This window comes from Cynocephalus volans, chromosome 17 (genome assembly GCF_027409185.1).
Source record: "Cynocephalus volans isolate mCynVol1 chromosome 17, mCynVol1.pri, whole genome shotgun sequence".
NCBI classification, from domain to species: Eukaryota; Metazoa; Chordata; class Mammalia; order Dermoptera; family Cynocephalidae; genus Cynocephalus; species Cynocephalus volans.
In genome coordinates this window covers 11,910,614-11,924,609 of record NC_084476.1, presented here as the reverse complement: position 1 = coordinate 11,924,609, position 13,996 = coordinate 11,910,614, and the positions used below count along the sequence as shown (strand labels likewise).

Sequence of the window (13,996 nt, the reverse complement as noted above, 5' to 3'; positions counted from 1 at the left end):
TATAACTCTGGACAAGTTATGTATCTCATTTATAAAATGGTAATAATAATATCTGTCTCACAGAGTTGCTGTTAGGATTAAATAATGCTAGGATAAAGCTCAACAATCTTAGAATGATATAATAAATGTAGACAAAACCTCACAGAGTTGTTGCAAGAATTAAGTAATGTGTATAAAGCACTTGGAAAACTGCTTGATAGGGCAGGTTCCCTTTGTCTTTTTATACCTCCACTCTCTAATACAAACAAACTTTTTCGATAAAGGGCCAGACAGTAAATATTTTAGGTTTTCCAGGCCAAGAGGTAAAATTAAGGATACTTTGTAGATACTAATATAAGAGAGAAAAAAAATCCACATTTTTAATTAACAAAATTCAAAACATAAACAAATTTTGGGGGTGTAATATACAGGTCTACTATTGAGAAAGACAGATTTTTCTTGGGGGCGGAGGTATAACATTTCATTTAAATGGGATCCAAAATTAGTGTTCTCTATCATCAAATCAATTGCAAATGTTCACAAAAAAAACAGGAGGTAGGCTGGATTTGGCCTTTGGGCCACAGTGTGCCAATCCCTGTACAAAGAGGTCTCTCTTACTTCCTTTTTCTTGCTTCATTCCATACAGTGGGTAACAATGACATTTCAACTGGTCTGAATTTCTTCAGACTTGGGTTTCCTTCTGGTATTTTCCTCCTGCAGCCTTTAACATTTCTTGTACTGAAGGTTTATGTTTGAAATGTCTTTATTTCTGAAATGTTTTTACCTTCATTTCTGAACATTTTCACTGAATATAGAGTTTTAGGTTGACAGATTTTCTTTTAGCACTTCAGAGATATCATTCCATTGTCTCCTGGATTGCATTATTTCTGAGAAAAGTCAGCAATCATTCTTATCTTGATTCCTCTATGTAGCATGTCTTCTTTCTTCAGTTGCTTTTGAGATTTTTCTCTTTATTGCTGGTTCTCAGCAATTTGATTATGATGTGCCTTGATGTGGTCGTCTTTATATTTATCTTACTTAGCCTTTGCTGGGCTTACAAAATTGTGGTAGGCAGATTCTGAAATGGCTTCCAATGATCCCACTTCTTGCTTTTCATGCTCTTGTGTAACCCCCTTGTCTTGTCTATGGGCTAAACCTACTGACTTTCTTCTAATGAATAACTAATATAGCAGAAGTGTTGGGATGTCACTTCTGAAATCTCTGACCTTGCTCTTGCTTACTTAGATGAAGCCAAATGCCATTTTGTAAGATTTTGTAAGACTGGAAAGGACCACATTGCAAGGAAATGAGGGCATTCCCAAGGAACTGAACTCTGCCAACAACCACTCAGTGGAACCTGGAAGCAGATTCTGTCCCAATTGAACCCTGAGATGACTGCTGCCCTGGATGACATCTTAATTGCAGCTTTGTGAGAGATCCTGAGCCAGAGGACCCAGCTAAGCTGTGCTGGATTCCTGTCCTACCAAACTGTAAGATGCTAAACATTACTGTTGTTTTAAGCCACTAAGTTTTGGGGCAATTTGTTATGCAGCAGTAGACAACATGCTGATTCTTTTTCCCTAATCTGCTCCCATTTTTTCTTTTTTTGGCAGCTGGGCAGTATGGGAATCTGAATCCTTGACCTTGGTGTTAAAAGTTGGCACTTTAATCAACTAAGCTAACTGGCCAGCCCCCATTAATGAATTTTCTGATTCAGTTATTATACTTCTCAGTTCTGGAATTTTCATTTGTTTCTTTTTAATAGTTTCCATTTCTCTTCTTTTTAAGTTCTTATTTTCCTTTAAGTCCATGAACATATTTATAATAGCTATTTTAAACCACTTGTCTGCTAATTCTATCATCCCTGCCACTTGTGGCTCTATTTTTATTGGTTGATTTTTCTCCTGGTTATGTGACACATTTTCCTGCTTCTTTGCATGTCTAGTAATCTTTGATTGAATCCTGGACACTACGTTACATTGTGGGGAGTATGCATTGTGTTGCTGTCCCTTAGAGAGTATTGGGCTTTGTTCTGGCATGCACTTGTGGATCAGTTTGATCCTTTCAAGATTCTTTTTAAAGCATTGGTTGGCAAGGACTACAGCAGTCTTTAATCTAGGGCTAGTTTAGTCCTATTTGAAAGGTATGGCCTTTCTGGAGTCACCAGTAAATGCCCTGGATGCTTCACTCTGGTTGGCCAGAACTTTAGTTTATAGCTCTCTCAGTAGCTGTTCCTTGAGAGGTCCCACCTAGGCATGCCCAGCTTAGTATACAGTGAAAGATTCAAAGGGCTCTGTCTAGAGCTCTTTCTCAGTGTAGCTCCATTCTCTCCATACTCTGTTCTGCAAATTTTGGTTGATTCAGCTTTCATCAACTCATCTGTCTTCCAGCTCAGCAAGACTTTTATATTCTCCTTGGGTTCTCTCTCCCTGGGAACCCCTGAAAGAAAGCTGAGGTGATGGCTGCTCTCACACCTTTTATTTACCCTTTTTTTCAGGGATCATAGTCCTGTACTGCCTGTTTTCCAATATCTGAAAACAGTTTTTAATATTTTGTCCAGTTTGCTAGTCATTTAGATAGAAAGACTAATCTGGTAGTAGTAACTCTGTCTCAGAAGCTGCATATGGGAATCTTGTAAGCAATACACATTTTGATTTTAATGAAAGTACAGCTTTTTCCATGTCTATGAGAATAACTTAAAACCTACGCACCCCACTTATTTATTATGAAAACACAATTTGGAACCTGGCAGGAGGCAAGGGAAAACAGATTTTCCCCATCATTTATCCAGCTGAGAAATCTTTCACACAGAGCTTTTCTGTAGGGAACAGCCTCTGCCCTTACCCTCTTCGCAAGTAGGATCTCTTGTGATATTAAAATCAAGAAAGAATGAATTTGAGAACAGGGTAATCAAAATCTAGGAAAATGCAAATGTGTGCACATTTTTCATTATACCTAGATAATTGTTTTGTTTTTATGGATCCATAAGGCCCAAGTCAACAATTAAGTAAAAACTTAATAGCAAGAAGAAGGCTTCTCCCAGGAGGAAAAAAAGTTGATACCCTCAAAATGTTTTCTACTCTAACAAATATCAATATTCCAAACAACACAAGCACATTCTTGTTTATTAACAAGTCCAAGGGAAAAATGAAAAAAATTTACAGAGAATGTAAGAAAACCGAGTATCTTAGCACCAGCCAATTTTCCTCACAAACACAGACATTCTTACACATTATGTAAACATGTCCCCAGCAGCCACTATGAGTAACTGAAGTACCTGATAATGAATATGGGAGGTGTGTTCATCTTATCAACTGCCTGGGGCTCAGAGTAGAAATCCCTGATTCCTAAATTCACAGTGTTGACCCTTCCAGAGACCACTATACCGAAGCACCTCATTTCCAGGAACTACAGAGATGAGCACATTGGTCCCATCTATCACACGCTGAGAGTAAATAGCAATAGCAGTTTAAGAGCAAGATGTTAGGTTTGCCTTGTCACTACAACCTTGAGAAATTCTCCACTGTGCCTCCACATCTCTTTGTTGAAGAGCCACACTTGCTCTTGACTGATTTCAAACTCTAGAAGCATTTTAAATGTTCAGCGTGCCTAGGAAGAGTTAGAGAAAGTAGTTGAGCACTGACTGTAGCCTCTGGACAGAAGCTGTTGGATTTATGCAGCTGGGGGCATAAATAGGCATGCCTAGTGCAAAAGTCAGGTGTCAGCCAATGATGACCAGGTCAGTAAATGGAACAAATGCTGGGCTGGTTGAGTTCTTAGGGGCCTGGCCAATGCTATCCAGCCCCAGCAAACAGTTTCCTGAAACACAGTGATGGCCTATTTAACAGTAGATTGCAGCTGAAGGTTATTGGAAACCAAACTGGGTCAGAGAATCTAAGAGTGGAGCCTGGCATTAGATGAGGCAAGCTGGCCCCATGCTTATAGTTTTCCTCCACCTTTATCTTGTGGCACACTCCAGGTCCTTCCCTCCCACATACTTGGAAAAATTGAGGTGGTCCCCCTGGTTGCTTAAACCCATCTCCCCAGCAGCTCCCTTGTTTTGGAAGAAGATGATAAATAAATCAAAATGCACTAAGCAGCACTTCCACAGGCACTCGCCTCCTTCACTGAATGTGCACCTCATCAATCACACTATTGTCTGCTTGAAAGCCGAGCCTTGTAAATGTCATATCCACTCAGGCCCAAGGAGAGGCGCATCCAAATGCAGCAAGGAGTTTTAATTGGATAGTGTAATTAAACTAAAAAACCCCAGCAGACTCCCTTTGACAGGATAGATGAAGACCCCTTTTAATAGGGCTAGGAAACATATCTGTTAAAAGGATGAGGCACTGCCTGCTTCTGATTATGCTCCAGAGTACTCTTATGAAAAGGCAATTCAATAACTGGGGCATTTAATATGTTAGAGTCCATTGTGTTCTGTAATCAGGCAGTACTTACCATATTTGATCTGGAACTTATGAAATGAGTGCTTGTCAGAGAATAAAAACCCAACACAGCTTCCCCACCTAACGTTTGGACTGCCCAGACCTCTTGGGAGTCAACAGAGCCTGAGGATGAGCTGTAGCCCTCTTGGGTTACAGGTGCACTGGGGGAAAAATGCAAGCACCTTACCGACTGGGGCCTATAGTATATCAGCATGGCCCTGGATATCCACCCAACCAACTTAGGGCTGTAGCTCTTTCATCCAGTGGTGACCCTCACACCTCTTTTACATATTCTCATGAGCATCTAAAGAATATGGCAAAATTCCTAGGTATCTCCTCCTTTAGGAAGTAGAATGCTCATCACATCAGAGAGAAAGAGAGAGAGAGAGAGTTCTCTGCTAGTACTGCCCTTGTCAAATAAGGAGAAAAGAAACTGGGTGCTCAGAGGATTCAATGGGTTGGGGTGTGCCTAAGTTGATTTTAGTAACCAATGTGAGTCCTTCTGCCATTCTCCCTGCTCTCCTTTGTTGGGAGAGGGGTGGGGGATGTACACTGGCACATTCAGACACAGACACACATGAGGCTTGCAGCTCCACAAACAAGGCAGAAGAATTAGTGACACCACACGAAGAGGTTTGTAACCGCACAGCGCTGTCTTACAAGTAGCCCATGACAATCCCTTTCAGAAGGAATGCTAGTGTCCCAAGGACAAGGTCAGCGATTCCAGCATCTGGGTGGGGCTCAGGTGGGGTATAGAGGCGAGATTTCAGACTTCCCATCTATAGCTTTCCAAAAACATTTGGATGCTTTGCTTTATTTACACAAACCTCAAAGTCAGTTTCCCTGGGCACTCAGATTGATTTTTCTTTTTTAAGGATGGTGAAGGGTTTGTTTGATGACTGCTTTTATTCCCCCATAAAGCCCACTTGGAGCTCTGTTTGCAAACCTATGAACATTCTTAATACTGGTCTTTCTATGGGTTGATGAACCCATTAAGAACATATAAGTGAATTCAGATAATCTGTGAAAACTGGATACTAAATTAAACCATCAAATACCTTTAGGTTTAAGTGAAAACTACATAAAAGCATTTCAGCCATCAATTTGGCTATCACTTCTAGCTAGTATGAATTCTGCTGGAAAAGCTATTTTTGTGCAGATGTGGAATTCAATGGGAAAGATGGACTCGTGTACCAACATCAATCAAAATGTCGACTTCTCTGGCAGCTCTCAACAGTAAGGCAGGTTCAAAGGTCACAGGATAAAGAAAAAGCCAAGCTCTGGTTCAGCTCTAATATCTCCTTGGTAGAAGTCTTGCAAAAGTACCCCCTCTGTATTAGCCTTGCTTTCATTAATCTTCTTGCCATCTTCTTTAACTAGTCATGCAGAACCGCTCGATAGCAAGACGTATAATGGGGAAGGCCCTGTGCCTATTACCGCGTTAACATTCTCTTAAGCCCCAGTGCAACAATGGAACGGGAAGGCAAAGGAAATCTGCGACTGCAGGGTGCAGCTCAGGCAATTCAATTACAGCCTGGGCTTACCTATGTACTTCTGACCTATAAAACACAAGAGGCCTTTGTGTCTAACTGGCTTGGCCATTAACGTTGCTGAAGATCACAACAATGCTGATCTTTTCTATTTAAGCTAAATCAATGTGGACAAATCATTATTCAGTAGCTTTAATTTAATTAGTAAATTAAATACACTACTTTACAGATCTTGTCAAGTACTTATGAAAAGAAAGATTCATTTAAGCGGGAGGTCACCAATAAGTCCAGCTACTTTAACTCACAGCCTTAACTGAATCTCATTTCAAATATCCAGCCGGTTCTATTCACTAGGGCTTAACAGTCTCCTGCAGTTGTGGTTAACTCATAACCCCAAAGAATTCCTATCTTGCATCCAAACAGTGTTTTGGACAAAAACAAAACACAACAAAAAATCCCCCACCAACATAACCAGCATCAACAGAATCAGATTTCCTTTAAATTATACTATTGCAAGAGAATGTAATCAGGTTACCTCTATTATGTTGCTTCCTTAAGATTTTATATTATCTATACTTAATTGAGATACAGAGCTCTTTTCAGCTATAAAGACGACAGCTACTTTATTAAAGTTTAAATCTGATTTCTTAATGATAGGCTGCTTCCTTTAAAGACTTTAAAGCTGCACAACCTTCTTATGATAAAAGCAGACCTGGCATGGCTAGGTCTGGTACTTAAATACAGCCTGAAAGTCTCTGATGGGTACTACTTTCACAGAAAGATCCCCTGCTTTTGTCTCAGTGATGGACTCCAATGATAGCACTTAAAAAGAGAGCCCACAGCATTTAAATCCTATTCTAAAGGATTTAGACCCATATGTCTAAACCTATATAAAAACAGAAAATTATTTCCCTAAGACAATTTAACCATGGTAGTTTCTGATATGGAAACATTCTCCTCTCCTAGGTGCTGTACACATCCTTGATTAGTTAAAACGCATTAAAATTAATTCATCTTTTAGAGGTTTGTGACATCCTTCAAAATAGCAAAAGATATCGTAAGGAGTGACAAAACCTGACTGAGAATCAGATTTGAATAATAATGGCTGCATGCTTATTTTTCCCCCTTAAATCTAGAAGGGAAGAATTTATTCTTAATTTCTCTGAGTTTGTGATACATAGATTTTTCTCAACTCTTTTAAGAGTCCATATTCATATGTACTTTTTTTTAGGCATGTACCTATTTAGTCATTAAGTTCCAGGTCCTTAAACACTCACAGGGACAGAGCAATAAATCTTCCTCTGAGAACCTGGCCTAAGAGGGAGAGTCGAGGGCAAAGGAAAGAGAGCGCCACAGAGCTGCTACTTATGAAGTACAGCTTCAGAGTCTGGGTCTTCTGATGCCACAATATATGTACTTATGTGTCTCACTGCAGGCACTCTAACACTTAGTCCCTTTGCCAAGTCAGCTATTCATGTGCTTTTTGGATATGGCATCAATTAAACTCGAGTTGTGTTCCTCATGAAGACCAAATTAATGGTTTGACAGCAGCTTTCTCAATAAACACTGCAAACTGGCCATAGTCGAAGGTTTCAAAACCACTTCTTTTCTGTTCAAAATTCTGACAAACATGTCTCAAGTAAGACTGGGAACAACTTCATTATCCTCCCAACACTTAATGCCTTTTGTAAAGAGGGCTGTTTAATAACACGTCTGCTCTGTTTTCACAACTAAATTATTCCAGTTGGTCACACGTTCCAGTCTTCGGCAAGACACTTGTGTTATGAGAGATAAAAATATGAAAAAGGAAATATACTGCAGAAATCAAAAACCTTATCTACTTCTAGACTCTCTCTCTTTGCCATAATTCATTCAAGAAGGCCCCAAGAATAATTTTTGATGTAAACTCTGCTACAAACATACATCACTATGCTGATAAAAATCACAGGGTAAACTTATGAAATATAGTGACTTTCATTTCTTTAGTGATGTTAAAATAACTTTTTTCTAAGGTTCAAGAGACATGAAAGATAAAGGGTTACCATTAATCCTTTAAAAAACAAAAAGAAAGAAAAAGAAACCTCATTGATTAATTCTACGGTCTGATGATGGTCTGAGGATGAACTTTTTAGATTAAGTCATTGAATTAATTTGATCAAGATACTGGAAATCATAAAAACACACAGCATCAAACCAATTCACTTAATCATTTTTGGACACTTCACAACATAAATTATGTTGAGTAGTTTTTGGTTTCTAAATTCTGACTTCATTAAGTTCAAATTCAAGTCGACAAACATTCACTGAGGGTGACTCAGCAGGCACTGTGCTAGGGACTGAGGACACAGAAGCCAGTCCCTGGGCCAGTTAGTTCAGAATGGAGATGAGAGCGGGAGAGGAGCAGACCCCAAACACGCAAACACAGCACAAGTGCGAGGCGCTTTACCTGCAGGTACGCACAGGCTCCTGGGGGCGAGGTTAGCCGAGAGAGCCTGATGCTGAAGCATGAGTGGGCTGAGGGTGGGCAGGTGAAAATGTCCATAGGTCTGAGGGAAGGTCAGGGTCGAAGGTACATTCCAGTCAATGGGGACAGTGGAAGCACAGAATGCACTGCGTGAGGTAGTTCACAGTGACCGCAGCACAAGTTTGAGATGGGAGATCATGGGCTATGAGGCTAGCGTAGTCAGCTGATTGTCAATGTCTGCAAAGGCTATGCTGAGGAGTCTGAATTTTATTCTGTAAGCCTGACAAACAAATTTCTCTTTTTTTTAAAGCAGCAAAATCCTTTTATCAGCTGACTTTATAAATACAGAATCTCAAAATAGAAAAAAAAGAGTTCTTTGGTTAAAGGGGAAGCCTTATGCCTAATCCTACACACACACATACACACACAAACACACACAGGTGTGCATGTGTGCCCCTGAGGTCCCTCTGAGAGCCTAGAGCTCTGAAGAACATGGTTTGAAAACCACTGCTATAGGGGACAGGGACGTAGGAAGTATTTTACTGGGGCAGTGAGTCTCTTTGTTCAGGAAAGTGCCACCATTTCTAGATCTCTGGAGTGGGAGAGGAGGAAACCTCTGTAAGACCCACCTGTGCAGCTTTTGCACAGAACCACACGGTATATCTAAAAACAAGACAAAGACTCCTAATGGAGTGTCAATACTAAAATAATCAGGACCATGTCTGCACTGTATCTACAGTGCTGGGAGCTTGGCCTCTATCACACAGATGTGTAACAACCACTAGTTGAATGGCTAATCCCACAAGGCGCCTGGGAAGTGGTGACTGTGAATCTTTTCTTTTTTCCCTACTTGGCTGGGTATGTTATATCCTGTACCTTTCAGCGCCTGAATCACAGCCTTCCTTGGCACAGTGAGTGTCCTGGTGTGAGTATAAGGGAAACCTGAATCTTGCTTCTAGTTCTCTCCCTAACCTTTTCACTCCAGCACTTTATGCAACAAAGAAGTGATTGCCTTTCATTTCTCAGAGATATGGAGAATTGATAAAATGTTACTTTTCAAAGCATTCTCAATTCTTGGGAAGAAAGATGGCAGAACAATGACATCTTTATTGGCCGATAAACTAGAGTGAGCGGGATTAGGAAGATGTTTATCCAAAGGCAGAGGGAATTCAGCAGCCTTGTGGCAAGAATCCCAGGGCAGCAGACAGTCCTTTCATGGGCCTCTTCAGGAAGTCATGAGAGTCAGAGTCAGAAACCTCACGGGGATGACAGGAATGGCAGGAAGTGGGTAGGGCTGGTCTTACTCCTTTCCCCATGCCTCACTAAGTTGTCCTCCCTTCTTGCCAAGCTGGAGGATAATGAGTTAAAAGCAGGAGAATATGCAACCCAGCATAGCTGGATTTGACCAAAAAAAAAAAAAAAAAAATAGACATCCACCCATAAATGAGGCAATATGGCATGTGCCCAGGCTGTAAGCCCCTTTCAGTGGCTCAGTGCTCTTCAGGCCCCTGTTTAGTCAGTATTATCTCAAAAACTTGAATCATATTATAAACACTTGCTGGCTTTTACATTTCTCATTGTTCCTTTGAGTATGTAATTCCTTATAACACTTGTTCTCAAATTTAGTGGACACTGGAACATAGGGGATTAACAAAAATTAGATGCCTGTACCCCGAGTTACCAAATCAGAATTTACCTGCATTTTAAATAGGCTCTGCAGATAATGCTGATAAGTACTAGAGTTCAAGAACCATTGTCTCATAGCCTTCTCCAGGCAACTGATAAACCCTTATTTGGTTTAAACTTCTTCCACAGAGGAATTTCAATGTGACCTGTGTCCTTTCTGCCCCTTGATAGGACTGGAGTCCTAAAAATGATTAAGTGATTAATCTACATGCTATACTCAATTACTTAACTGCTAAAATATAATATGCCAAAAAATACAACCGGACTATATCTACTTTGATAATTTCGGCAGAGAAATGCCAACCCAGCAGCGATCTCTTCTGCAGGACCCAGGCACGAGTTTAATTATGAGCTGGTAGGTCACACAGCTGCCAATAATCGGGGGGTGGGTGCTGACACTTCCAGCATGATGGATATCTAAATCTAGTCTTCAGCTGCCACAGGAAATCCCCCAGCTTCCCTCGATCTGGCATGAAAGGAAGGCAGGTCCAGCTCTGACTGGTCAAGTCTCCCAAACGGGAAGGGGAAAGGAGCACAAAGTGAATTGAGGGCTCTGGTGAGTGCAAATTCCCAGCAGGAATCTGCCCCCATGCCCCCAACCCTGGAGGGGTTTGGGGGGTACGGCACTGCTGAGTTCAGAGGCAGGGCTGCAGGTTCTCTGCTGCCATCAAGACCGAATAGGATGGGGATTCACGTCAGGCTCTGGGCACCACAATACAATCCCATTTGATTAAAAGAAATTTCTGGTAATGAATTAAACAGACCCAAGGAAAAAAGGACATGGTGGCAATATATTCTCCTGGCACCCAGCACACAGGGGGGAAGAGGGGGGAAAGAGAGAAAGGAGACATAAATAAAAGGGACTACTCACTGGGGCTTTTTTCTTCAGCAAGGTCACAGGCACAGAGCAGGTCAGAATCGATTGAGATGGGTTTCTGCTTAATCCAAAACTTAGTGCTGGCTTTCTGATTCGTAACAGGGTCTATCTCTACTTTGTCTCCAGAGATACCTGTAAGGCCAAGGGGAGGACAAAAAAGAAGCCACGAGAAGTGGAAGGTATAAGTGATTTCAGTGTAATCATTTGACCTGTTTTATAAACCCTGAATTGGATGAACATGAGCTCTTTCTTAGGGCTTTTGGGAGTGCCATGGGCTTCTTTTTATTTTTTCGTGGCTGGCCAGTACGGGGTTCCTAACCCTTATCCCTGGTGTTGGAGGGGGAACAACCCAAAACTACATGGAAAGGTATTAAGAAACATACATTCTTCGACTATAACACAGATACAATACAGAGTTAACTTATATACTTAACTGTACACTACCTCTTATTGTAATGCAATAAACTATAATACAAAGGGTCTTCAAAAAGTTCATGGAAAGATTCATATTATCTTTTAACTTTGTTTTTCCATGGACTATTTGAAATGCCCTTGTATGAGCTTCATTTAAAAAACAGTATGGTCAATCCTCTTTTTTTCTTAGAAGAAGATCTGGAATGGACAGAAAAATGTGTACCACCACCTATGCCTAATACCTAGGCTACCAATAAAGAGTTTCTGATCTGGAAAAATCTTACACACTAAAAATAGGAAAAAAACAACAACAACTCTCTCTTCCCTCCCATGACACTAAATAATTATCCACGCTATATTTAAAGAAGTTATAGGAGGATCAAAAGGTCCTTTACATAAAACCTTCCAAATTCAAGTCTTGGAGCCTGGCTTCAGGCTATGGATGTCACTGTTTCTCTGCTGTGGAAGAGACTCAGCACTTGATGTAAGCTTTATGCAACAAAGACTTTATAACAGGAATCCAGAATGTTAGAATGTTAGAATATTGACACTTCAGGTTTCATTTTCAGAACTGTAAAAGATGTAACATGTTGTACAGTGACTGAGAATAAAGGTTTCTGTAGAACCAAGGTAATGCTAGGTATGGGGGTGTCCTGGGTTAAGTGTGGAAATGCACAGCAATTGCTCTCCCGGCATTCCAGAGGAGTACAGGCTCAGCTCAACATACACGATCAAGGCTGGGTGCACTCTTTTTCCTCTTATGCTGAAAACTGAAGAATCTGTTCATGAAGTGAGACAAAAACCTTCTAGAGTGGGTCCCACATGGAACCTTAAATAAATTTTTAGGCCATAGTTTAAATGTCAGGGTCAAACAAACAAACAAACAAACAAACAAAAAAGCAAACTGAAGTAAAAATATAAGAAATAATTAAAATAAATGTACAAACTGCAACAGAAAAGACAGAGTTAACATATTTCATCCTATGGATCATACTCATACATTTTTGAAAAAAGTGTGAGAAAATTTAGTAAGCTAAAAGCAGATAAAAGAAACAGATAAATTAAATGCCCCCCCAAACCAAAACACATACACATACAACAACCATAGTCTGAAAGCAAATTTAGAATTAAAAAAGAAAACAAATACAAATAAAATCCTAGTAATCAGGTCTGCTACACACTTCATTCATTTCTATTTTATTTTATGAATAAATAAATCCCAAATCTCTGTTGGACACAGACAGAAGACTGTGCACACAGACTCCAGGAGAGACTGCTCTACTACCTTCAGAGGAGACAATGCAGTGATGCTTGCTTAACCCTGGTCATTACTGTGTGGTCTTTGGTAAAGATGAACAATTGGCATTTTTTTACCAAATGAACACTGGAATTTGTCATTAGACATATTTCAGGAACATCATATTTCAATTAGGCATAGTGTCGTAAGTCCAATTGACTCTGGACGTTCAGGTCTAGATAATTTCAGGAGGGTGAGAATGTATCAGGAGACCAATTTTATTACATTTCACTTAAAATAGATTACAACTACCCCGTTACACTCTTGCCTCCAATTTGGTCATTAATTGTTAAACATCTAGACATTTCTATAGTTCCCTGAAAAAAGAAAAGTACTTAAGTCATGGTTGCTGGTAGCAAGTGTGTGTGTGTGTACGTGTGTTTTCCCCTCCTTCTTCTGCTTCTTGTTTTGACATTTATAAAAGCCAAAACGAGCAGAGCAAAATAAATGTGCATATCTCTTATGTGGAAATAAACCTTGCCCCGCATTCCTTTCTCAGAAAAGAGGGGAAAAAAATCATCACCACAGACATGGTTTTAAAATTTGTTCTATGGCCCTGCAACTCCTGAAGCTGTAGTCAGTCAATATTGTTAATGTACCTTGTTAATTTGATAGGATTTGTCAGGTAACTCCACTGGAAAATTATATAAAACTGTTCCAGATGAAAAGATGATAGTGACATGAATTAAAGTGATAGAACAATAGTGGAATATAAACCAGAAATGACACCGAAAGTGGCTGTTGATTTATTGCTGTACTGAGTTTGGTTCTGGGCTCCCATGTATATTAGTGCTACAAATCTGGGTCCATTTAGCAGAGGGATGCTCATACATACATCACCAGCTCCTGCTCCAAGCCAAGGTCACTCCCCATTGCATCAATCTTTTCAACAGAGCCTACTTCACAAAGCAGGACTTTTGTAACCATCTCAGATGTAACAGACTCTCATCCTCTTTCATCTTTCTTTTATCATGTAAAGTACACTTTAACTTCTATTATTTTTATCTGCAAATTGTTACTGTATAGTTCCATCCATTACAGGCTGTATCTCTGCATCAGTTGCGTAAGCTCTGCACAGCCACAAGAACACTTTCCCAATGACACCCTTTCTTGGTGTTATTGTGTAGCTGCTGTTCACAGAGGGGAACCCCAAGACTGGGACTTGGGGATGAAGATGTGGGAGATGAATGCAATAGGTTCAGGATGGGCAGACAGGTGGAACACCACTTAAACAATTGGTATGTTCCAAAAAAGTTGCATGAAATCAAATCACATTTTCCCACTGATTTTAGTTCCAGAGATACTTCATCTTCATTTTGGATTGATCTCTAATTGGCAGGGGCT

At 40.2% G+C, this 13,996-nt stretch overlaps 1 protein-coding gene across 1 annotated transcript in view; it reads right to left on the bottom strand.

Annotated features, from left to right (window-relative positions):
- Positions 1-13,996, bottom strand: part of MAPKAP1 (MAPK associated protein 1) — a 245,487-nt gene that overhangs the window by 15,927 nt on the left and 215,564 nt on the right. Inside the window, exon 10 of the mRNA XM_063081856.1 lies at positions 10,936-11,073. Within this exon, the coding sequence (XP_062937926.1) occupies positions 10,936-11,073 (138 nt within the window). The remainder of the gene's footprint in view (positions 1-10,935; positions 11,074-13,996) is intronic.